At 41.2% G+C, this 27121-nt stretch overlaps 1 protein-coding gene across 9 annotated transcripts in view; it reads right to left on the bottom strand.

The window, feature by feature from the left end:
- ARID1B (AT-rich interaction domain 1B) overlaps positions 1 to 27121 on the bottom strand; it is a 326580-nt gene that overhangs the window by 143039 nt on the left and 156420 nt on the right. For 6 of the 9 annotated variants that reach the window (XM_038133282.1, XM_038133283.1, XM_038133279.1 and 3 more), the window contains exon 5: positions 1115 to 1156. The exons of the other annotated variants lie outside the window; for them this stretch is intronic. In XM_038133282.1, coding sequence (XP_037989210.1) covers positions 1115 to 1156 — 42 coding nt within the window. The remainder of the gene's footprint in view (positions 1 to 1114; positions 1157 to 27121) is intronic. 9 annotated transcript variants of the gene reach the window in all.

The raw sequence follows: 27121 nt of genomic DNA, 5'->3' as shown, positions 1-27121 counted from the left end.
CTGACCCTCCAGGTTTATTAAATATTCAATGAATATTCTGTATGCTTGCTGGGTATTAAATAAGAATCAGAAAATACTGCAGACTACCATACATTATATACTTCAAACAATACCAGAGTAGCTCTGTTTGTTTTCTAATAATTTATTGAAATCACTTTATCACATATCAACATAAAAATGTACAATATAGACACAATGTAAATTCTGGCATCATGAATATTTACGTACTCTTAAAGCTTTTTTTTGCCTGCTGGTTAATTTAACTTATTGTATTCCAAATAAACCTGGAGAACTTATTTAATATTTTCTTGCTTTTCCTTTTTACCTTAATAGTAACAGCACTGCTATTTTTCCACCTGCAGTAGCATCACAGCATATGGGTCTTCAGCAGCAGGAAACTCTTCACTGTCATGATTTAGCCTACTGTTCCTACAATCTCCATTTTCCCTTTCCCATCCACTCTTCCTGGTAAATGGTTATAGCCTACACACAATCTGCCCTGATTAAAATCATCTGCTATTAGTGCTCGGTTAAAACAGTGGTCATCACCACAATGCTCACTGGCCAAAGAAACTGGAGCACCAGGTAGGACACAGCCCATCCATGTAGCTGGACAGGTCTGAAGTCGTCTCTCCAACACACACCATTGCCTGCCACACGCAGATCTACAATTGAACACAGGGTGATGCAGCTGTTCAATGCACTACTTTCTGCTCGAGATGCTTTTTGAAAAATGGCCTGAACAAAGTAGCTTACTCAGCAGACTGCCAAGCAGACAACAAGTACAATTTCTGAGTTGCAAATCTATGGAACAAGAACAAATTCAGCGTTTGGGCAAGTCCAATCTTAAAAACTACTGCTAAGCTGACCTTACATGGGTCCATGTGGGCTTCTGCAAGTAAAACTTGCTCACAGGTTTTTATACCAAGAAAAGGATTGAGACAGCTTGTGTGCCATTCTCAGATTATCACACACAAGGGGAAGTTTCTGAATTGATGGATGCAAGTCACAGGACCCTCAATTCTCAGGTTGAAATCTGTCACTTTCTGTGGCATCACATCCAACAATTCATGTTGTTGGGACCTATATAACAAAACTGCACCAAACTACACACCTTGTGTCCAAATGTAGCATCCTCGGAGGCCAAGACTTCAACCTGAAATTATAAGGAGAAAGATAATTTCAAATTTAGCCACCACAAAGAACCTCTCTCTCCTGAGCACAGGACCACAGTTCAGGCAAAGAACTGATCTGTAAATGAAGGTGCCAGTCTGGATCAACCCTAGGAAACCTGCACATGATAGGATGTGCAAAACTAACAGCTGACAATAGAAATAGCACAAGTAAGGAAACTCGGAGAGCATCCCTCACGACACAAACAAGGTTTCTCCATCTGAATGACATAAAGAGTACCTGCCAGTGTCCCAGAATCTACTGTGCTATACCTGGAACATTTTTCTCCATACAGAATTTTGACTACAACAAAAAGCTGCCTGAGTATAGCCAGAATAATCCACCATGCTAAGTCCCTGCAAAAAAAAAAAAAAAAAAAAAGCTGGAAACCCCTGACCTCTTTCCCTCCTGTTACCTTCTAAGCAAGCTGGGTACTTCTGCACCAGCATCAAGTGGAACAGCAGCAACGGGAAACTCTGCACCCAAGGTCTTGGTTGCAGGCTCCTGTCCCATCTTGCACTAGAGAACTGTTTGAAAACTAGAATTCGGGGAACACAAGCTCCCCAGGCAAAGGCTGAGATAACTGGCTGACAGATACAGTGAATGTCTGAAAGTCTGAGAAAAACAAGCTGTCAGGTGATTGAGTGGTGCTCCAGATCAAAGCCCTTGCTTTGGCCATACACTTGTTGCCACACTGGTGGCAAGCCCTTGCTGGCTGCCACACACTGCACAGGTCTAGAGTTGATACGCACTACACTTCGACAACAGGAACAGATGTAGGAAAACAGGCACACTGATTTTTCATTAGACTCCTTAAAAATGCTTCACACTTCGGCACCTTTCACCTGAGAATGTCGGTCTTTTAGGAATTCTAATTAATTAAGCTTCCCAATACACCAGTGAAGTCAGAAATGTCATCATCCCAATATAGAGAGAGAAGAGTGAGGCAGAAAGAGACTGAATAAATTTTTAGTAGTTATGTGCCAAGCCAGGGACACACTCATGGAAAGAATCCCAGATCTCTGCTCTCAGGCTCACAGTTTAACAACTAGGAAATTCTCTGTTTCTCTGATTTACATCGTATTTAGAATGCCTACTGCTGCATTATAATTTATACAACTAGTATAACTAATGTATCTAATCTCCAGTTTAACTTAAGAAGAGTGAAGGATTTAAAGCAAATCAAAAGGGAAAAAATGAATGCGAAGTTTCACCCTGAAGCATGTTATAATGCCAGAGTTATAAACCCCTGAACAAGAGGGTTTATAATGGAAAGGCTGATAAACTAACAATGATGGCAGCACTTAAATATATTTATGTCATGATCTACCAACATATGGTATTTCTTCATCTCTAAATTAAAAAAGGGAGGAGAAAAAAAAAGTGGGAGGGAGATAAAGCATTCATAGGAACTAGGAATAAATGAAGAAAATTAACCTGGAGTTACCCGATTGTGACTTGTCCAGCTAATTAGGAATGACAGTAAGAGGCTACAAAATAGCATCTCATTCAATAGGAGGTAGGGGGAAAAAAATCCAAGTAAATAAAATCAATCTAAAATGATATGATACATATTAGCTCCTTATATTAAGCTTCTAATCCTTTAGGCACTTTATAAATATTAAACAATCAGTCCTGGTGAGACTGATAAATATCCATAATATATTTTACAGATGAAGAAACAGACAGAGGGTTAAGTGACTTGCCCAGGGCCAAAAAGAATAATCAGCCATTGGATTGGAAATAACTGTATGACTGCTTGTCACAATACAATGCCCTACTCAGACGCTCAGGTGGCTTCTGAAAAAAGTCATTCTACTATCAGAAGCATCTTGGTAAGGGTTAATGTGGTACACACCTGAAGTGTGAATGCTCATTTTTAATAGGCTTACTGTTTTAGTAGAGCATCCAGTTACCACCACTAGACAGACCCCAAAAACTTTTTCAAACTTACTCCGTTTCCTCCATCCAGTATTATGTAGTCGTATATCCCAGATGCTATCTCCAGTCCCATTAATTGTAGAATCATAAAGGCTGGAAAAGAGCTCCAAGATCATCAAGTCCAACCTTTGATGGAACACAACCATGTCAAACAGACCATAGCACCAAGTGCCATGTCCAGTTGTTTCTCGAAGACTTCCAGGAATAGTGATTCCACCAGCTCCCCAAGCAGCCCATTCCATACCTGACCACCCTTTCAGTGAAGAAATTCTTCATGATGTCCAACTCGAACATCCTCTGGCAGAGCTTGAGGCTATATCCTTCTATCCTGTCACTTGATGCCTGTCAGAAGAGGCTGACCCCCACCTGGGTACAACCTCAGTTGTTCTACCTTTCAGGTAGTTCCAGAGAGCGGATGCTTATTACTGTGCTACATTTCTATTGCGGAGATTCATTAGGGAAAAATGGAGCCTTCTTTGTGCCACAGGGTCCTTCTGTGACTTCCTCCTTGAATCCATCAGAGATGCTGACACCTTGCCAGCCCTAGTACATTCTGTCGCCCTTTCTCTGCTGTCCCTTCTTCTTCCCTCTCCTTCCCATGGGTCCCAGCTGGGTGGACAGCCCCTGTCCAGGGCTGCCTGTCTCCTGCCCCGCAGAAGCACAACATGGATGGGTTGGCATGGAAACCCTGCATCAACCCAGCACAGAACTTCATCTGCAGAGAGGCCACCTCCCATGCCAGAACTCCCACTGCAAAGAACAGGCATATTGTCAGCACCTGGGCTCTGCTAAGGAAGCTCCTGCTCAGGGCCAAGAGAATGCTCACAACTGCCACAGCTTCAAAACACATTAATTAACACAATGACCAGCACATGTGCAAAGCTCAATTGTAGCTTCACCAAGAAACTGAGAGGAAGAACAAACTGTGACATCAAAGAGTAAAACAGACATTTAAGCTAGTTTAACACACTCTTTAGTCTCTTTCACAGATAGAAATATTTTCTTTTATGCTTAGAAACATAAGGCTCACAGAGACAGTAAAATGGTTTGGAGTGAAGATAGATAACAATTCTAATTAAGAATGTTATTGAACAGGTCTGATAAAGCTGCTTCTATTTTTCCAAGAATGATCACCCCACTTCTGTGATAATAACTGTCCCCACCTTGCAGATGATACAATGAAACATTCTCTGTATTCTTTGTTACTACTGTGTTTAACAGTGCACTAGTGCCTTAGTCCTTTCATTTGGATTTTCATCTCCTTGTATAAAGGACAGTTAAACTGAGTAAGAAACAAGTAACTGCTGACGCCGCAAGATACACAACATAAAGGAATAAAACAAGATGTGGGACTACATGAGGTTTTCCTCATGCTGAGCTTCCAAAAAAAACCCACAAAAAATGAAACAAAACAAAAAAAAAACCCAAAACAAAACCAAAACCAAAACAACCAAACTAAAACAAAAAACCTTCAAAACCCAAAATACATTACAACCTAGGCTGAGTGGACCCCCCTCTAGTGGGAACGCTCATGTACTTCAATCAGCACCCACATCACCCCAGCAAAAGAGAACATTACCTTAAGAATCAGGCAATCACCATCTTTCTCTTAATTGCCTTCAGAATATATCCCTTCCATTCCAATATATAAAAAAATAAACAAGACATTATTGCTTTAAGATAATCTGATGTTAATTAAGAACTTTCCATTATACACCTATTTGTGGCAGCTAAACATTTTTTATTTCAGTTGACTGTTCTTAATGTGTACACATGTAAATATCTTGGGTAGGTGGAGTGTCTTTCTTTTACAGTGAAAAAATCACTGCATCACTAAAAAAGCAGACTTGATTCTTAAATGAAGCACTGTTGATTTCATGTACATATTTATTTCTGTATCAGATACAGCAGCTTTCCCCTAGGCACTGCCCTGAATCTTTGCTCCAGTCCACACTTCCCGCTCCTTCAAAATACAGTGCTACAGTTGAATGCTGTTTGCCCCTGTGTAAAATAATTTCTGTGTAAAAGCAATTTTTGGTCACTGTTCTTTGGTCAGTTTTTTCCCAGATTATCTAAAGAACAAAACAGCCTTTTTGCTTCTAATTGCTCAGTATCCTGCAATTCTGGGCTAGAAGGCTGTTGCAAGTGGTAAGGGGTAAATGAAGGGGTTGTATTCTAGGGAGTGTATGTATCAACCATACACTGTGGATCAATTACACGAGACACAATTAGTGGTTTAAGCAGGAGTATCCCACAGCTGAAGCACGCCTGACCTGCCTGGGCAGCTGACCGTTCCTACAGCCTGCTCCCCGCTGCTGCCCTCAGTCCAAGCGCAGCCCTCTGGGGCTGCCCAGGATAGGGTCCAGAAACCTCTCCAGTGCCTGACAAGGTGAACTTCCCGCCTCCCTGCACAACTTACACGGACTCCGAAAATAGACAGCTATGGCCCAGACTACTACTGCTTATGTAGTATTCTATGACTAAATGGTGAAATAGAACAACATTTAGTATTTTTTTATAAGGTGAAAGAATTCATAAACGTCATGTCAGCCAGAAGGACCTAAAGAGTAACGTGTGGAGTACCCTGAAACAAGATGGGGTGTAGCCTTGAGTCTCTTTTTGTCAGAAGTAATGAAACTTTGTCAGTAGTTCTATTTTGCCTCTCAATAAATGACTCAGACCCAGTAGAACAAAGAATATTGCATCGCGACCAAGAGACTTACAGTAAATTACACACAGTCATTTCTACCTCCCTGTCAAAGAAAAAAGGAGTTGAAACATACATAGAATCCTTGAGGCACAATGCTGAACATGGCCTTTCTGGAACAAAGTTGTACAACCTAGTGATAAGATGACACAAAGAATTATTACAATTTGTTCTTCTTCAAAGCCATATTCATCATTGGTTCAGTCCTCAGCTCAGCCCAAGTCCTTCTTGGCTCATCAAGACATTGTTTGAGATAGGATTAGGTGAAACTAAGCTAGAGTCATGAGAAGTGGAAACCATTAAGAGAAGGAAGTACTGCCACACTTAATGCCCAGACTGTTATCCAAACAACGGAATATGAAATACCAAGTACACCAGGACAAAATTACTAACTCACACAAGACAAGAGGTAAAAAAAGCCCTCTCCATCTTGTTTGGGGGAATCTGAAAATAAGCACTAATAATAATTTCTGATGCACACTGATTCCCATGTAATACTCTGTTAACATTCATGCTGAAAAGGATCATCGATCTACATTTAACTACCCAGGCAAAAACTTCCAACGCAGCACACACTTAATGCTGCTCTGAGACTTGGGCTGGAGCTCCTCAGAGTTCACCCAATGGAGCCACTATTTGCAGCTGGCAGGTGAGGGGGTTACAGCTACTCTGGCAAGGGATGCAGTAGACTGGAGCAGCTCTGATAAAGACAAAATATTTTATATGGGCACTTACAGTTTCTGTGGTTCACACATGAGAATTTGCCCAGCTGGCTGCAAATTTTATAGGCTTTCTATTGTCATTTGTTTGACATTATTATTCTAGGAAAATTATAGCACAGGGCTTCTCTGATACCTAGAGGGTTTTCGCCAACTGCCTGCTTACTAAAAAAGCATGCCTCTGGCTCTTCTAAAATATGCTCAAAACAAAACAAATGTGTAAGTTAATACTTGCATTTTGCAATACTTTTGTTTTCCCTGTTCAGTAATGATCAATCAGTTTAGAAAGAACTCTTTTCCCTGTGATGACAAAATCTAAAAAGAATGAGGAAAGACAGGTGCATCCTCTTGAATTACTACTACCAAATCACCTTGCTGTTTGGGTGAACTACTTACTCAATCGTGCCAAGAAAAAAACACATCAGAGTGTCCAATTCAAACTGCGTGGTCTTGTACCTGTTTTGCCCTCTGACTTATGCAGGACTTGGTGGTGACTTTTTCCACTCCTGGGGAGGGAGAGGCTCTGTAGTTCAAACAACTCAGTGGGTCTCATTAGCCCAGGTGCAGAGCAATGCAAATGTAACTCCAATTACTAATTTCACATACCAATCTTGCTCAGCTGCCTATAGAAAATAGCCTGGATAGCATGGAACACGGAGGATGCTGTAGTGCTTGGTGCACATACACCCTCATAATCCTTTTCTAGCGTAGATTTTCAGCTTTTAAGGTTTTCCCATCAGCCCACCCACCCACACACCGCCAGTTCTGAACACATCTTTTAAATGAAGGTGATAGGAAGTTAATCCAGTTTTCATTTTTCAAAGTCCTTAGTTTATTTTAAATATGAATATGGCTATAGTCATTAATATATTTATGAAATCCAGTTTAACTAGCTTTAACATCTCCTCCCTCTGCCATCCTTTTCAAGTAATTAGGATTCAGTAATTGTGGCAAATAATTGTCCTTCTCATTTGAGCAGAGACAAACCTACATGACCCACACTAGTTTCTGGCAGTTTTCAAGGATTTACTGAGGGTGTACACAGCTTTAAATGCACACTGAACTATAATAACAAACTTTGGTAACTGCAACAACCCTTCCTTCCCTTTTTCCTCTGCTACCTGCCATCAGTTTTATTTATTTTTAATTGCAATCATGCATGTACTTTAAGCTAGGTTTCAGATCTGTAGCAAGTGAATATTGGGCATGTTCCCCGGGCAATCCTTGAATAAATACACCAAAGACACACCTTTGTTATGACCCTGAATCTATGCCTGAAATAAAGGTGTGACAATCACAAAGTATAAATCTCATGAACTAAGGACAGATCAGCTGAAATTTCCTCACTTTCTATACAAAGGCTGTTGAGACTACTTACTCAGGCCTTTCAGTTAAGTAAATGCTATCGCCTCACAGTTTGACCTACGTAAAAACTGGAAACCATGTGACCCAGTTCACGGTAATTATTCATTAAATCTGGCATCCCCCTTTTCTTAGGCTTTCTCTTTCATTTATTGCTTCTTCTTTGTAGTATCAGTCATTTATCTCTTAGCTCACTGGGTCTAGCAATAATAAAGATCAACGTTCTAATTTTTGAAGCCACGACTTCTAGGTTGGAAAATACAAAATAAGTAACAAAATGATCCCTCTTTAAATGATAGAGTAACTTTGTGTGCTACTTTGTGTTAAAAACGTTTGAAAAGATGTTTCAAGAAACTATTCTGCAGTTCAAATTGCTTATTAATTCTCCTCATTCTCCTTATTAGCATGTACAGACAACACAGTGGCTCAAGGACACAGCTCACTAAAGCAGCTCTGTTCTTGGTCAGCCATTGTTTGAGATAAAACACAAGGATGCATCATATTCTTAAAACCTGGTTAGTGAAACAGTCCTGTCCTGCTCATATTTTTAAAGTTTTTCTTAAATGTCAGTGCTTTTGGGGAAGCTGATTTACAACAATCAGACCAAAAAAAAAATCATTCACATCTTCAGCATTGAGTCCAACATACATTGCTGGATTTGCTATTGACCGACCAGCTGGTTTAGTCTTCCTTCACAAATATTTTGCAAAATCCTGAGAACAAGGTCAGTAGAAGAAAATATTAGTTAACTAAAAGCAGTAACAATCAGCCTCGTAAGATATAATACTTAACAACAGAATTAGACATATCAGGAGTATCTCAGGAGAAAAAAAATGGTGTGCTATGGGGCAATTTCTGTAAAGTCAAGAAGACAGAAAAGTACAAAAATATTTAGGTTTGCACCAGGAAACAAACATTACAATTCTCAGAGAAACGGACACTTGAGACTGTGTAGATCTCTGCTCAGTGCACCCTCACTGAAGGGGAATCTGTGAGACTTATCTGTGGGCACCTTCCCATCCCTTACAACTCTGTCACACCTTACTGCTCCGTAGGTCCCTTATCAATAGTGGATCATCAGTAAATCCATGGCAGTAACATGCTCATTTTGTCTTGTCATTAGGAGATGAAACAGGCAAGATTATATATAAACACACACATACCCATGCACGTTTTCTCTCTGTAAGCATATATTCAAATTCTTTTATATTTTCCTGTCATACTGTTTTTCATATATATATGCAAAAGATGTGTAACATGCAATTAGTTCTTTCACACCAGAACACTGCATGAAACAGAGTAACTGCACTAAAAATGCTTTTGATATTTATTTGTTTGACAATGTAGAGATCAAAATGACTGTTGTACATAACCCAAAATCTCAGAGCAGTTGCTGTTTAATTTCCCTTAAGAAAGGAGTGGTAGGTATCATAAAAACAAAATTCCAACCTCATGCATTCTAATATGTGGGAAATCCTGAAAAACTGTCATTATACCATGTGACATAAACAGTTAACAATTACTGCCACCAGTAAGTCTTTCATTTAGGTATTGTGACTGCATCTTTTCTAATCTGTTTGTATTTTTTGCTCTCTTGTTCCAACACTGTGATTTCATTTTGATTTCCCTCTTTCAAAACTGAGCAATATAAAACCTTGCCTGCAAAGGGTCTCCACAGCTCTTGCCTTTGGGGACTTCCGCGCTGTGGGACTGCAGAGGAACCACTATGGAAAACCTCAAAGAAGGGTTAAATGTTGCTGCCCTCTCCTAGCAGGGCTGGAGCTTCCCACTGCCACAGCTCAGCGACCCAAGGGGCCCATCTGAACAGCCTCAACAGCCCTATCCACACAAAGCTGGGTTCCTCAGCCTAAATACAAGATGCCATCCACCAGCAACTAGGGGGTGGTAATGAACAGCTGCATTGCCATAATGCTTCTAAATATTGCAGAAACTTCCAGAAAGGCATAAAGGCATGTTTTAAGGCCAACCACATCAGCAGGAAGGGGTTTCGCTGCTTAAGGCTGCAGTTGCAGAGTACTCCTCTGTCCCCTTCACCTGAATCTCTACATAATTACTGCATATAGCACCTGCAAAAAGTGAAAACAAACACAGTTCCAGATAAAATGCATGTCTTAACAATCTTGTCTAAAAGAAGTTAAACACTTTAGTGAAAACTGAAGATAAGTGACCAAGGACAAAATCTTTACAGAAACAAAGCCTCAACTCTACACCATTCTGTCAGCAGCTTTCTTATTTAATTGAGCCTGTATACAACCAACATCAAAGATACAAAGCTATTTTGTGCTGAAAATATTGGAAGCATGTTAGGAAGAGGTGGCAAACAGAAAGGATCTGTCAAAGGTAACAGATGTATCAAGGGCACCAAGCACTGTGAAGAAGGCGTTAATTATCTATGCTGAAAAAGAAAAGGTGTTTGAAAAACAGAAACTGTTTTCAAGAGATTCAACATATTCCTATTGTGCTCAGGAGAAAAAGCTTCCTGTACCTTAGAGAACATTATTTTGAGTATGTGGGTTAAAAAGAATTTTTAGGTGAGTTTAAACACAATGTAGGGAGCACTCTGTTTCAGAAAAAGGATTTTAATTTCAAAACCTTTACTGTGTCTCACAACCAATTGCAATCATAAATTGCATTCTTTAGTCTTACTTTTAATAGAATGAGTAACTTACACAACCTAGCAAAATCTCAAAAATAACAGGAAAAGAAGAACACCTTTTTGAGCACCTTTTTGTAATTTAGCAGCACTTCCCACAGTACTTTTAACTCCCACCCCACAAGAACTGTTGCATTTTTCTTCTTGCTTTATCTGAAAAAACTGGTGCTTTTTAAAAAAAAAACATCAGATCACACCATCAGAAAATTTATCACTGTAGGATCTACCCTACATATGTCTTATGTACTTCTATATTTGTTTTCTAGATTGTGTATGGTACTATTTGCTCACAACCTAATTCTGAGTCAGAAGAAACTGATTCTTTATTATACCTGTGCTTCCACCTTCCATTGTAGGATCGGTAAATTGGGACTTTCTAAAGGACGGTTTTGAGAAAAATGATCAGTTAACATAAAAATGACCCTTTTCATCTTCAACAGAAAAAAAAATCAGAACAGATCCAAAAGGAGACAAGCAACACTTAAAAGCAAGGAAAGCCTATGCTTTTATACAAAAAGGGCTGAAACATATTTTTCTGAAGGTGATTAAAACATACTAAATGCATGTCTGATATTGCACACTCAGCTAAATTAATGTTGCTATAGGAGTGTGATACGATTAACGAGAGAACCATGGTGCCCCATGAAACTGTAAATTATGTGGGGGAAGGGATAAAGGCAATTGCCAGCAGAATGTAACACGCTCTCAAAATTTGGCTCCTTATTTCCCCAAGCAGATCAAAGGCTCTTCCTGATGTCCCCTTTTCTCATATATCATGCCATATACGAAGAGTGGCTAACGCTGACAACATCTGGGCAACTCATGTGGGCATCAGGTGGGTATTGTCAGATCTAGTGTATAGGTTTAGAAGGGATGGTTTGCGCAACAAACTATCCACACACCTCCCAAATAACCGTGCAGTAGGAATTCATTGGGCAGTGTCCTATGTTTCCATTTTTAACTTGAAAAGGTAAATCTGTGGAACAAGACTCAGCTGAACTACTTGATTTTTGCCAACAATACGAGTTTTTCTTTTGAATTATCTTAGGATGTGTCCCCATCGCCTTTACATGTGGTACAAAGATTGATAAACACTCTGACTGGATTAACTGCTTTAAAAATTATTCAGATGTCACAGCTGGCAAGTTTTTGACCCTTATGGTATCAAGATTTAAGAGTTGACTGGGAAAGAACAAGTGCTCCAGTCAGTGCCATAACTCCTCCACACTCCTCCAGCTCACAATAGCCATACAATTCCTCAGAACTGAATGAAAAACTGTCTCTCACATCTAGCCCAGCTTTACACTGAACATTTCAATGGGGTAGGCAAAAATACCAGCATTCCTAGGAATCACTTCAGTCCTAAGTAGAGTGCATAATAATAAAAGCTTAGAACAACCAACAAAGTGTTTGCATTTTTTTTCCCATTTTACTTGAGTTCTCTAGACATTGTACTGAAGAAAAGTGAGCACAAGCCCTGAAAACACGTCCTCCAATAACAGACGTTCCATAATTCACATGCACAAAGCCCAAATCTGCATATAGGAATCAAACAATTAGGTTCCTCAAATGCTTGAACTACTTATACAGATCGGGACTTTTGCTAACCCAGGCAAATGCACAACATATAATTTTGCTGACCACTTAAGCATTTCACTTTTTTGTTATAGCCACACACAAACAAACACAGTAATTTAAGTTCAAATTCTTCTCAAAGTTACTGCTAGCAAATAGTGGCTCACTTATAAAAGCCTGATTAATTGCAGAATCTTGGCTTCAGAATTCAATTACGTGTTAGAATATTTAAAATTCTAGAGTCTATAAACAATTACTATGAAACTGTTTATAGCATTTTTAACTATTTTATTTGCAATATGACCTGTAAATGCTCTCCCCCCTCCCCCCTGTTTCTTCTCATTTGTTTGCTGCAGTTTCTTCATACAAACAGAACAAGAACGACATTGAGGGAAAGAGGAGAGGAGAAAGGATGTGGCAGGCTATTGACACGCCACCTCCTCACAAACTCTGATTCTTCACTCTACTTTATGCCTGTTCTGTGAGTTTTATTCTGGGTCTACAAGGGTGCTTCTGGATAATTACAAGCTAGCATTTTTTTCCCCCAGCCTGTCTCAGTTTCAAAGTAAACCTCCTCTTCGTTCTCTTATTGTTATTCAAAATGAAACAGCAAAACAAATCAATTGCTAACAGCCTTGTGCAGGTTTCCAAACGTAGCATTTCTGTATGACAGTGTGCATATAAGGTAATATTCAATGTAGCAGTACATCTTCAGGCATGAAAACCTGGTATAAATCCTCAACTTCAATGACTGCTTTTGTAAAGACTTCTTCTTTACACACATATACATTCATATAAACAGAAACATATACGTATATATGTATTTTACAAGCACCCCAGTAAAGATTTTCTTTATAACTTTTCCTGAAGAACTAAATCCCACCAGTCACACTGTTTTCCAATTAGGTTATCTGCACCAATTGTAACGCTAAGCTGGCAATCCCAGAGACTACTTTTTATACTTATTTTAAGCTCATTTAACTCAGAATGTCAAGAAAGACCTGAACTACAATTTCAGAGGTGAAAGGCTAGAGTTTTAATTTCTGAACTGTGCAGTCCTGGCAGGGCTTTTCAACACCTTCATGCTTTGTGGAGTCCATTTTATTTCTGTATTCATTTCTACCAAGGCTCCGCTTTTCCCTTGGCATAAAGAATGTATAACTGTGTTTACAAGGAAGCTAGTCACGGACAGGTTTTGCTGCAGCTCATTTGTTATGTCTCACTCTGAGTTTACAAACAGCTGTCCCATGCATCTCCGCTGGATACAATTTTAGTCTAGACAGGGGAAATCCAAGCTACTACTGCCCAAACAACATAAACACAGGAAGATTTTCAATCAATCATTTCATTAATAGAAACACGTCTAATAATATAAGGGGAGGGTGTTTTGGAAGAAAGCCCATTTCAGAGCCTGAAACAGCATAATTGTGTGGTATTGTTCTTGTTCTAGGCAGGGCTATGGAACAACACTCTCACAAACCAGATTTTGGTGCTGTGGTACATTTGAATAAAATAAGCCTTGTTTCTCCAACACAAATGGCTTTCAAGACCACTAACAACTTTGAAATAAATGGTAAACAGACTAAGTAAGACTTGCACAGCGCTGGCATTCATCTCTGCTTTGATACAATCAGGTCAGTGCCCACACAACTGTATTTCTAGCATGACCATTATTTCTGGTTTTCTTTAAGCTGTTTTGCCTGGGAGACAGCATTAAACCCAGCAACTACTAACATACTAATACCTTTCTCCTGTTCTCATCTGTGCCAGCCTGTTGCCCATCCTCAGTCATATAAATGTCTAGAAATAAGCTGCCTTGAATACAGCTATTCCTATGTTGTTATGTTTCTTAGAGAAAACCACTGCGGTGACCCTTGTTCTGTTTGGAACATCCGCACACTAACTTGTCAAAAAAAAAAAAAAAAATCAAAATGAAGACCATTGCAATGCTTTTCCCTCAAGAGGAGTAAGGAGAAGAAGCTATTCTTTGGTCCATGTTTTATTTTTTATTCCTGAATAATAGCTGTCCCTTCATCAAGAGGCTCAGCTTACTATCCTGATCTCAGATCAACTTTTACCAGTGGGTGTCAGTGTAACAGTGTAATGATATAATGGGGGGAGGACAGGGAAAAATGCATTATAAAATAAGGCTTAAGTTTTATTTTTAGATGCTACATCTATATTAAAAGTAAAGAAAGAAAATGTTTCCTTTCAAAACCGATTTCACTGCAGATTTATTCTGCAAAGCTCCTCCAACTGCTTGTTTGTGCCAAGTAATTAATTTCAATTTTTGTTTTCCAAGCCTATGTATCTTTTGTGTGTATACACACACGCACACAAACACGGACATACAGAAAATGTTTGGTATATAAACCTTTCTTCAATGTTTTGACAAAGGGAGACTGTCTCTTTAATTCAAATTTCACAGTGAACAGTTAAGAGGCTCTGTGGACCCCAACTTATTAACCTGTGCCAATTTAACTAGTATTACTCAAGAGGTTTGAAAACCTAAAAATAGGTGTTAATCTGTGCAGACTGACAGCAACTAATCAGTATCCGCCCTGCCACAACTTCTGTCCCTCCTACTCCTTGAAGGGGGGCAAGTACAGCACATGGGGAGGCAAGAAAAGGACAGTCCCCGTGGTGTGGTTTTTGTGTGTGTGTGTTTTGTTTGTTTGTTTCCGCTTGTCTTTTCCGAAAGGAAAAAAACCCACCAAGTGTTAATTTAGTAGAGCTCGGCCTGAAAACTTGTTTCCGTACTAGCAAGCAATGGCTTCCTGAAATCAAAAACTGCGTGAATGTCTACCAAATCATTCTGCTGAAGTGATAAAGCCCTTTCGTTTTACATGCCTTAAAAATAAGCATGCTTTTAAAATCCAGTTGCCTTAGCTCCAAGTCTAGTTAGACACCATTTAAAATTTTAAACGTGCAACTTTGTCTTTTCAAAAGCTGTTACATTAATTAATAACCTAGTTCGGAGTCTCTCTTCACCAAAGCACAAAGGTACGTGCCTGTGCCTACGCAGGTACGTCCTCTTCTTCCCTTGCTTACTTCCCGACCATAAGCTTGGCACTCCTGTGCCATGGTGACAACCCTGAGCCGTGTGCTCAATCCCCTTTATTAAACACAAGAAAAACTAAATGCTGCGTGAAAAGCAGCCCAAGTTGTGGCTCGCAGCTGTAGCGCTGCCCCTGGAACCAGACCCTACAAAAGGGAGTTAAAATCAACAGCCGGCCGGGACAGGCCGATAACTGAATTGTCGAATTAAAAATATGCACCAAACTAGGTTAGGTCTTTCCGTATATAACTCGTACTGCCCGGGATATGCCGGGCTCTGTTAAAAGGAAAGACCTATCCTTCCGAGGGAGTCACTGCGGGGCAGATTTGCGGGAAGTACCAAAATACCGTACAACAACTCTGTTGCAGCCATTGTTAACAGAAGGAAGTAAACAACACTGGGCTAAGGCGCTTGTGCGTGGCTGGAACGGGGAGAGAACAGAGGAGCCCCCGCCGGGCCGGGCCGGGCGGGCTCGCAAATGGCGGCGCCAATGGCGGCCCGCGCGCCCCTCCCCCGGACCTGTTTTTGTGCGCGCTTGCCCCCCCCCCCCCCCCGGTCCCATCCCCCGGCCTCTCGCAGCCATCAGCCGCTCGTCCCAATTACGCTGAACGAGTCGCAACTCATCCAGGCTGAAAGTTATATATTAAAAAGAGAGCGGGCGAAGCGTGGGGAAAGAGGTCGGGAGGGACGAGGGGGAGGGAAAGAGGAGAAGAGCAGCTGGGAGTTGGAGTTGCGGCCGGCGAGGGCATGGCAAGGGGCGCTCCGCGCCTCGGCGCAGCCGCTGGACGTGCGACCTTTTATTTTGGGCTCTCTCCCGGGTCAGCAGAAACTTCCCCCCGTCTGTGTTTCTTCCGCTCTCCCACTCCTCTCAGGAAAAGATCAGTATTTTGGGAGCCCATTCCTTTAATACACGTCCTAAAAAAAAAATAAAAATGGGCAAAAATATCCCCAAGGGCCAAGCGCACCCCGGCCGCCCGAAGGCACTCGGGCCCGTGTACAGGGGCGGGGGCAGGGCCGGCCTGTGAGGAGCGGGTCCTCTCTGTCTCTCCGAGTTCCAAAGTTTCCCTATTTAGGTTGCCTCGAGCTTTCGCTGCTCTTTGAGCCACTCCGAGGAATTAAACAAGGGCCACTAATATACGGGGGGGCCGGGGGAGGAGGGTGGCCTTGGGCAAGGAGCAGCCGCCTGCCATTCGCCTCGGCCCCGCGCTCTTGCCCTCACTCGCCATCCTCCTCCCTCCCCGTCGTGTGTGTGGGTTCACAAAGGCACATCTGTGCGTGTCGGAGGGCCGGCCTGACGTGTTCTCCGCTCGCAGCAGCTGCGGTTTCTGAGGAAACAAGGCTGATTTTCTAGTCAGGCTGGAAGGGCTTTTTCCCGCTCCCCCCCCCCCCTCCAAGCGCCTACGTGCGGGGGAGGGGGAGCGGGAGCGGCGGGGGGAGGAGAGGAGCAGGAGAGCCGAGCCGAGCCCGCGCCGCAGCGGAGCCGCCGGGGGAGGGGCCGCGCGGGGCCTGCCGGGAATGTGCTGGGAATGGTTCGGCGTTCCCAGGGCGGCTCTCGGTGTCGCAATCCCGCTCTCTCCTTCTCTCTCCGCGCTCTTGGCTTGTTTTCTTTAAGGCTACAACCTTTGTAGTCGGCGGCTGTTGCGCGAGGGCTCGGGATCGTCAAGGGGCGCTTCGCACCGTTTGCCAAAAATCCCTTTTAATCCTGCCAACTTGGGGGAGGGGGAAAGGGAAAAAGAAAAAGCTCTGCTCAACTAAGTCCTCGCAGTCTCAGTGCTGCGGGGCGGGTTTTCACGCTCTCCTCTTCGACTTCCCCGGCTCCTCGGCAAGGGAAGGGGTTAATCCGAACCACTCCAGCTCTTTAAACCGGCTGCAGATCTGCGGTGCGATAGCGTCCGAGCTGGAGCTCGTCCTTCCCTCTCCCTCACACTGCCCGAGCCCCCGCTCAAAAGCCCGGCCCTGGCAACCAACACAAACAGATAATTGCCGTGCCCATGAACGATGAGCTCCGGCGTGACACGCAGCCCGGCCCGGCAGCGGGGGAGGAGAGGCGAGCGGAGGGATGGGGGGCAGCCAGCGAGGGGCCCGCGATGGGAGGCAGCGACCGCCGCCCCCCCGACCGGCCCTGGACACACAGGATCGCCTCACAGAAATTTCATGAGGTTTTCCTGTGCTACCTGCGCGTCGTGATAAGACACGGAAAATAATTAAAGGCTGTAGAGCAAACCCGGAGCCAACAAGGACATGCCAGGGAAAGATCAAATGTTCCGAGTTAAAGAGGAGCGCAGCCCTTCAGCTTTCCCGTTCTAGCCGCCTGCCATAGCCCCCCCGACTAGAAATTAAAGGCTGGGAGGGAGGACAGAGGGTGGGAACTACTGGTGTTCTGACAAGGACGGGAAGAAGAAAGAGGAGACCAGAATGAAATGCACATGGAAAGACTTTAGACGAGTTCGGTAAATAAAGTCGTAATTGACTGTAATAGGCAAAGGTGGAAGACAAACATTTGTGCTCTTTGTTCTGATATTAGAAATGTCAGATGAAACTTTAATCCCTTGTAGCTGTTTATTTGTAAAATGTCCAAACATCTTCCTGTGCACACACCATAACAAATTAATTTCACTGATGTTTAGCGTTTGAGATCACCGTAGACAAGCAAGGAATTGATTCTGAGATATAAAAGCTAATGTTACAAATTTTTCAAACCTGATTGCCTGCTATTAGGTACCTATGTTCATATTTAGTCACTGAAATAATTGGCCTAATTTTCAGAAATGATAAGCACTCACATTTTCAATTAATTTCACATCTCTGAAAATTAGGCCATTACATATCTAAATTTGACCTAGGTTTGAAAATTCTGGTTGTATCTCTGAAACAGAAAAAACCCAGAGTGATTACAACTGAATTCTGGCATAATTTCTTAGCATTAAATATGGAGACACTGGAAAAGGAAAATACATTCATTGGGCAATGGTATCTACTGCTACAGAAGCTATGTGACAATTGAATTAAAAACATTCAAAGCTCTATCTGAATCTGATACTTAGATTGGCTTCAGTTATTGCTGTGGAAGAAAAAAAAAAAAGAACTCATATCCCAACAGAAATAAAGCACACATTTACAAATTGTCAGGACTGACCCAAACATTTGGCCATATTAATCACATTTAATGCACATTCTCCACAAAGGAATCAAAGGGGGGGGGGGGGGGGGGGAATCACTTCTGCTTTAAAGAGGGGAAAAGGCAAACTGGATAAAGACCGCATGTGCAAATATTCCTCACTGCATCTAATTTAACTGCTATTTGTAACTGTACAAAGACTGTTTTTCCCACAATTTCAAGTGAACTTTTCTGCAAGTTTGAGCAAGGCACAGGGGTGGCTCTAAAGAGGAATATTAGAAACAGAGGGAAAAGAGATTCTTGAGAAATGCCAAAAATAATCATGTTTCTTGCCTTCTGCCAGAATTGGAGTCAGTTTTACCAAGCGGAAGCACTCAAAAATCCTGTGTCTGGGCTCAAAAGAAGGAAAAAAGCTTTACAGAACATGAAACTTTTAGGAAACAACTTTGGATTCGTTTTATATATCTTGTAGATTTTGAACCTGTAGAGTAGGTGCTTCGATCATTATTCTCACGTCCCTCCCCCACCATTTTACAAGAGCTAAAAAATGCCCCCCTACAAGCACTGGAATGTCGAGGCTGAAGGGTTTTGGTATTGTTGTTTTGTTTTCTCAAATTATCCAAAAAACAGAAATCCAGTCCCTGATCCATCCTCATCTCCTCTTCCCCTCTGCCTTCCCATGAAAGCCCTGAAATAAATTTCCCAAGTCCAAACGCCCGGGGAGCCGGCAGCCAGGCTTCCCTGCGGCTGCTGCCTCTGCCTTACCCCCGCGCCGGGCAGCACCAACAATGGCTCCTTCTGCCGTGCTCGCCAAAAAAGGTGACCTGCTCTAATAGTGAGGGAGTATCTTCAGCTCGATCTAAATCCTTTATGCAGGGAAAAATCAGCTGCAGTGGCTTTCAGAGTGCTAGCTCTCCTTGTCAGCAGGCCCTCTAGGCATAGAGATTGCAGGAGGGAATTCACGTCCCAGCCCTGCTGCGGCCGGGGAAGGAGGCGAGCAGGGGTGTGTTGAGCACTGCCTTTGGGATGGCCGGCATAAGGCAAAATTTGTAGCTGAGATCCTTGGAAGAACCTATGGCTTACCTCGGCATACGAAATTGTTTGAAACCCCCAAATTATGTCATCCTCATCGTATTACCTCATGGTAGTTAACTTGCTAGGAATGCTGTTCTTTGATGACAAGTGCTTTAAAGGCACAGTGCAGAATCTCAGCCACTGTACTCGCTTTCCCCTTAACAGCTTTGGCAGGCCCTGCAGCAATGTCGAGCTGTTTCTCTGCAGGCTTTCTAAGTCTATCTCAACTAATGGTCACTGTTGAGGACCAGGGATTCCCAGGGGGCTGGGAGAGGGATGTTTGAGGAACTCAAACACATGGCAGAAGAAAAATCTAGTGAGCTTCTCTGATTAAGGGGGACCACAAAAGAATGGCCACTGTCGGCAATTTATCAGTACTTTAATGTGGACAAGTACAAGCTCAGATGGAATGACCTGTAAGCAGCAGATGTAGCTTTAAATATGGTTGAAGAAGGTATTTTTTTCAGTCTTTTTTCAAACTTGTACTACTTTGTGGACAGTAACAGCAACTGGAAAATGATGCAACCGTAACTCATATACAGAAAGCAAATGGTCTGTTTATATTTGGAAAAATCAAATATCTAATACATAGGCTATATTGGCTTACAACCTTTTCAAATGAAAATACCAATGCTTTGTATGTATGATATTCTAGAAGTGCCAACAAGACCATTCATAGATACAAAGCCTAAAAAAAACCAAATGCCATCCATCTCAGTGCCTGTTAAACAAGAAAGTGACTCCAATTCCTTAAAATAAGCTTTCAAAAACTCTAGAAAAAGCAAGAAAATTCCCTTGCTGGTAACTAAACCTCTAATTCCAAATCTTCCAAGATCCAATAGCAACATTCAACACACACAATCACAAAGCTCTGAAAAATGCTTTTAAAGTTTTAAGACAGCCTGTACTGCCTCACAGGAATTATTCACATCTCTTTCCATGCTGTGGAAGACTTGAAAGGGAAAATAAGGTATATATGCATAAATATTTGACATACTGGTCCAAGCCTCTAAAAAGTATGAAAATAAGAACATGTGAAAGGAGCCAACCCAGACGAATGCCTGCATGATTAGATGAGTGCTGCCTTCCATTCCCTTCCTTTTACCACTAAATGAAATTGTCATTAGCAGAGTGTCAGTCCCAATATCATCAACTTAATAAAGCAAGATTGAAACAGGAGACTAAGCCAGTTAATGTAGTCCTCCAAATGCAAACCATATCAGAAGAACACTGTTTAAAAGGCATGGTGCTGCTTCTAGCAGAGATACTAGTAACTAACAGACTGGATAACAATTCTTGAAGGAAAAAGAGCAAAGATACTCATTATACTGTACAGAACACTGAAGAGCTGTATCTGAGAAAGTTATGGGTAAAGATGAGGCATGACACAGAAAAGGGTTATTTACGATATAGTTTAAGTATCTAAAGACTCTTTAGTGATGAATGATCAGCATACAAGCAACAGATTGGTTAGGCAGATGCAACCTTGGGCACTTTGAAAGATTAACATTGAGATGAATTGCTAATGCTCCTGGATATTTCCCTTTTCCTCCCCAGTTCACACTGGCATCATTACCACTGTTTACATGGGGAGTGGGAAACACCCCAAACCAGAAAGCATTTATATACTGATCACACCAATGCACTGTATGCAAGGAAAATCCTTATCGAGACTATTCAGGCTCCCTAACAAGGTTTCTCTGAAAAGAAATCTATTATAGTAAACGTGGGCAAAAGTGAGAATTCATGGTCACTGAAGGAAGCTGTCTTCTTCAGGGACTGAAAAACTAGGATTGTTTTAATACTATACAAAAGCCAAGCATCCAAATCCATATGAGGAAAGCCAAAGAAGTTCCAGCCTAGTGATTCAACAGCCTACTGAAGTTCTCATCTACCGTGCATCAAGAGATTTACAAACGGAGTGCTACATGCTCCACAGCACAATGGGACCAATTTCTGAAACAAGAAACCTGTAACAAAGCTAATTTATTCCATCAGATTGAAACAACCTTCATTAGGTTCCCCACAACCCTTCATAAACACAACTTTTTTTGAAAATGTTTGAGCATAAGATTAATCAAGAGTTGTTTTTAACTGTGTTTTACAGTTTCAGGTAACTGTTCTTGTACAAATATTGTCTATTTATACATTCTCATTGTGAGTGAAACCATATGCAAGCACAGAAAGCCTATGAATTTTATTTTCTCAGCAGTATCTGTGGAGGAGGGAGACAAATATGACCCTTTCCCCGTGCCCTGCATACAGCTATGAAATCAATGGCATGTGCTCTTCCATCAATTCCTAACCTGAGAAGATTTTTTTTCCTAAGGGACGCTAAGGAGAGGATTTATGAAAATATAGGAGAATAACACTGTTTAGAGGCAGAATAGCTGTAAGTAAATAACCTTTCCATCTGTTTAAATCCCTCCCCATGTGAGCTTCCAATTGTATTTCACATAAAATACCATTTTCCTAAAGGGGGATTCCAAAGTCCATGGGAGATAGAAGCTATGCTCTCCCAAAATCACCCTGTTGAAGCCTGGCTTCAAGAGCTTGGTAAATGTGGGAAAAACCTGTCTAGGTAATGTGTTGAAAAGAGCTTGAGAGAGGAAACATGCTGGCATTGCCCCAGCTATGGTAGAGCATGCCTGGGTCATCCCAGGCCTTCCACTTTCCTAACTGACCCTCAAAGCATCTGACATGCTCTGTCTTGAGAATATCAGGCACAAAGACTTTCTAATTAGATCCAGAAAGCCAAGGGAATCCTCCAGTTTGTTTTCTTTTGATGATGATGATGATGAAGATGATGAAGAAACATGTAAAATGTAGGAGGAAGCCTAAAGCCCACAGAGGTAAACACATGAACTGTGGAGACTCAAATGACTGGAGTTCTGACGTGGCCTCAGGGAAAACCTTAGTGTGTCCTGGAAGTTACCTTGTCCTGAAAAGTTAAAAATTACCAGTCCACCAAAAGGCCCTGGATCTCTCAGTTTGGACAAGATTATACAGACATGAAGACAACTCTGTAACAATAACAGAGAGGGTTGGTAGACACTGCCTGTAACACGTGAGTAATCCAGGAGGCTGATTCACTGAAGGACCTCTTCCTCAGCCACAGAAGAGACTGCATGGATCAGGGTGGGGCGAATGAACACTGAGAAAATCTCTACTTGGGAGTTCCAGGCAGAGAGGGAGAGCAAGTGCAACCTGAGAAAACTTTACAGAGGCCCACTTCTTTTCAGCTCAAGCAAGTAATCCAGAATACTGGGCAGAGCAACCTGAAACAGGGTCATGTTTGTTTTGTTCCTCTGCAGATACTGCTGAGGAAATAAAATTTTCTGGCTTTCTGTGCTTGCATATGGGTTCACTCAGAATTTCAGCCACCCACCAAGCTGAAAAATGTGGTTTATTTAGCCATATACATTCATTAAAGATATATTCCCAATCTTCAGTTATTTGTAATTCAAGACTTGCTGAACCAAAGGTCACACATCTTTGTATTAAATAGCATTTGATGGAGTTTTCTTCTACTGATTTATCAGATCTTTATTTTAAGCCCACATACTTTTTTGGCATCTGTAACATCTTTCAGCAAAAATATCTACAGTTTAACACGACTCTTTTGGTTTACTTTCAGTATGCCCCCCTTGCTTTGAAAGAGACTGAAGTAGGTCTGGACTTCACAGGTGTTTCTGAAATGGCACCCCAAGATAGGACTTTGCACATGCACATGTGATCCCACAATGGAAGAACATGAATGGGAGTCCTAAAGCGCTCAATATTGTACACACACACTCACACACACACACAGAAATAAAAATAAAATTATACCTTTTATGAGCAGGGGACCTGCTTCTTTACAGATGTTAGCTGGGAATCAGAGGATTCTAGGTGCAGCACAGTTCCTGCACCTGCCACTTGTTTCCAACAATTGCCAATATTGAAACTGGCACTCCCAACACAACAGTGCTGCTCTTACAAGAGAATAGAGACCAAAAAACATGCCAAAAATCTGGGTGAGGGGTAAGAAAACAACACTCTTTGTATATCCAGAAGGCCCCTTACAGAAAAGCCAACCTTTCAGTCTTGGAGAGTACAGTTTGAAAGGTTAAATCACTTTGGCACTTGAGATAAAGAAACTATCTTAACTTTTCCCTTAACCAGCTCCCTACTAGAACTCATTACAATGTCTAATTTATAAGTGCCTTACCAGATGAAGAACATTTGTTGGAATACCTTGGTTAAACATGCACTAATTGACTATGTGCAAAATACAATTGACTTTGACAGTTTAAGTCATGTTATTTCCCAAAATTTGAATTCAGCGTTATTTTTAAGCTAAGGTAAACACCTCTTAAAGTATTAGCAAAATTTTGGAATGACTGCCAGTGTTTCATTCCTTTACAGATTACATTTTTTCAGAGAAAAAACAACCTTCTGATGAACTGAATTAATTAACCTAATCCTAAAGGAAAAAAATATGCATATCAGTCCTATCAATTGAGAGACACTGTATAGGAGAGGTTGTTACAAACAATTAACAAAGATTATTTTTATTTTAACTTTACTCCCCCCATCCCAGTAACACTTTCATCAAGAGTAACAGCAATAACTTTTAAATCTGATGGGTCAAGTTAAATAGGAAGAAAAGAAAACTTCCTCTGGCTCTTTCTTGTGTTGCTTGTCTTTAAGGAGGCTTTCTGACTATAAGGAAAATTACTTTAACCTAATCCTATTTTGAAGGGGAAAAATAACTGTTGGGCATTACTGCCAGACTTCTCAGGTTAATAATGAGGACAAACCCTTCAAAACAGATATAAAAATACACTACTCACTCCAGAAATGATGTTAATTCACATCCAACTACAACCGCTCAGTGCTATCGGCAGATGTACTCTCACCTCCACAGCATTCGCATTTGTGTATGTCTATATATATATGCACTAAAAAATAATTTCTTAATGTGTTTCTTTAACAGAAACTACAGTTCAACAAACTTCACGATTTGCAGAGTGTTTTAGGCCAGGAAGGATGATTACTACAAAGGTGAGGCAGATTTGTATTACATTTGGCTTTGGATCTCACAAAACTACCTTTCAGTGGAAATATCATCTCTGTTCTGCAGGGCACATAATTTACTTGTCTTCAGAAAAGGCAGCTGACACTAACATTACAAATACAAGGCTCTGAGTCTCAATTACAGGAATTAACTCCATTTGGCCTGGCTGGATTTTGTTCCCTAGCCTTGTTGCACCAGTGTGTCAATGCAAATTCTGAACTCAGTTGGAACAGAGATGGTAGCAAATATTGGGTTGTTGGTAAAATAGCTTAGTTTATGTACACACACACACACACACACACAGTTCTTCTCAACAGAACTCAGTTAACGTGATTCACAAATGTTCACTCTTCAGAAAACTTGTGTTGCATATCTCAGTACCAACTGTCCAAGTCCACATTACCTTACTGAAGAAACATCCAGGCAAAAATCTCAAAACCACAAGCAAGCAAAATGAGATCCATGGAGTTCTACCACGGAGATAGCATCGTCTATGGTAACGAGCTGTAGCCTGCAAAGTGTGCATGTCCCAGCACACAGTGCACCTCCACACCACACCTCTGCAGTGTGAAAAATCAGAAGGCTGCACAAGATCTGCTGCATTTTACAAACACCAGCAAGTAAACACTGTGCTTTCTGTAGAGTTTGCATGTTATTGCCTTAATGTAGGTCTAGGTTAAAACAGCTTCTGTTTGCATAATACAGTAAAAAGTGTATTTCCAACTCATCCAAAAGACCCCACATCAACTAATCCAGTCAGCTTTAAGACATAAGGGCATGAAAACTAATGTTTGCAATTATTCACGAAAGGTGTTATGTTTTAAATAAATCCTATTTTTGACGTCGGATGCAACACATTAATGTTGTTGGATCTCTTCATACCTGGCATTGTGTTCATACTTCTGTATGTATTAAAGCAGTGGAATACAACTTCGTGATATATGTGATGATTCTGAATTTTCTGATTTTCCTTCTCTAGTCCTGTGTGCGTGGGCACATGCATGCACACACACCTACTTCTCCCCCTAATGTTACTTGTACAGTTAAAGTGTTCCACAGATTAGAAGTCTGAAAAAAATTCGTTTTTTCCACCTCTGCTTTCACATAAGCACCTAGAAGAATAAAATGAGTAGGAATGGTTCTGCTAATGATTCACTTTGCTCTTAAAGTCATCACATCAACATCTTCATTTTCATTTCACATCCACTCCCCAGCTGGTGCAGGCAAGTGACCAGTACATGGGACAATCCGTTAATGGGAGGAAGAAAACTGAGAAAGAAAATGTTAAGGGAAGACTGCAACTAATTCATATTCACTTTTCAGCATTTGTCAAGAAATATATTCTCACAAATAGAGATGTACTAAAAATTACATGCTTCCTCAAAAACAGCAGAGGACAAAAATACTTAATTTTGGTGCAAAATGACAGACTATGTAAATGATGGCTCTGTTTGTCTTTGGAATTAACAGCATAACCACAGTATCTGAGCTGTAAATATATGCAATTAATAAATGAAAACTTGAACTTTCTTCTGAGTTTTTTTCAAGTACTCTTCCTGAAGTCCTTAAGAACAATGTCTCGCTGATAGTTTAACCATCTGACAGTATCTAGGCATGCAAACCTGTCCTATTCTACATTTTTGCTGTACAGCAGTAAGGAAATAAACTTTTTAGGGCTAAATGCTCCTGATATTTGCCTTGACTCATATCTGCAGCTGCTACAGACTGACTTCTGTGGTACCAGTTCTGGCAAGGCCCTGGTTAGCTGGGCTGAGGGCTCAGGAGACCTCTCAGTTCAACACAGCAGTCCAGTCTAGCCCACATGAAGAAGGCCAGTGTAAATCAGAATCTTGCTATGCCTTGGCTTCTAGAGCCTCCATGTTCAAAATTCAAAGAAAACCCAAACTTCTTTGTCCTTTATTAAGACGTTTGTTTTTTTTGGTTTCTTTTTTTTTTTTTTGAAAGCTTAATGACTTACTTCAGTAACTTTAAAAAGAGAAATCTAACAAAAAATCTCTCACCTTGGTATCCCCTATACAACAGCCCCCAAAGAAGTGAATTCTGCAGCTGTGTTGTGTCAGCAAATAGACAAGAAAATGAAAAGAGAATAGGGAGACAGGCTTGTAAAACACATATTGCAAGTACAAAGTTAGCTCCTAAGTGGCATGTTAGCCTTCGGGGCTTCCTCAGGCCTTGAGAAAAAACAGAGCAATTAACAGATAAACGAGCTGAATTTTGTTTGCCTGTTTGGGGGATGCATTTTTCTTTTTTTCATGGGGTTGTTTTCGTTGATGTTTATTTTTTGATGCTCAAGAACAAAGATAATTCATAATTTGCAGATTTCCTAAAAAGCCAAGGCAGCCCAATAATGTAACATTGTTATTTGTACTTGTTAACAACAGCAGCAGCAATAACAAAATACTGGAAGAGAAGAGACAGTAGGGAAAAGAATATGATGTTTCCTTTCTTCCCCAGCATTTGGAAAATAGCCTGTAGGGAAACACCACTGATTATTTTTCATAGAAAAAAAAAACAACAGAAACCGTGCTTAGTCCCCCACCACTGAGGATTAGCTGCTCAGAGAAGAGATTTTTCATTTTCACACATGCACACGCTTCTACACACGCTTGGTTTAGATAAATTTGCACAAGCTGCTTTAAC

Source organism: Motacilla alba, chromosome 3 (assembly GCF_015832195.1).
Source record: "Motacilla alba alba isolate MOTALB_02 chromosome 3, Motacilla_alba_V1.0_pri, whole genome shotgun sequence".
NCBI classification, from domain to species: Eukaryota; Metazoa; Chordata; class Aves; order Passeriformes; family Motacillidae; genus Motacilla; species Motacilla alba.
This window is presented reverse-complemented; position numbering and strand designations above follow the sequence as displayed.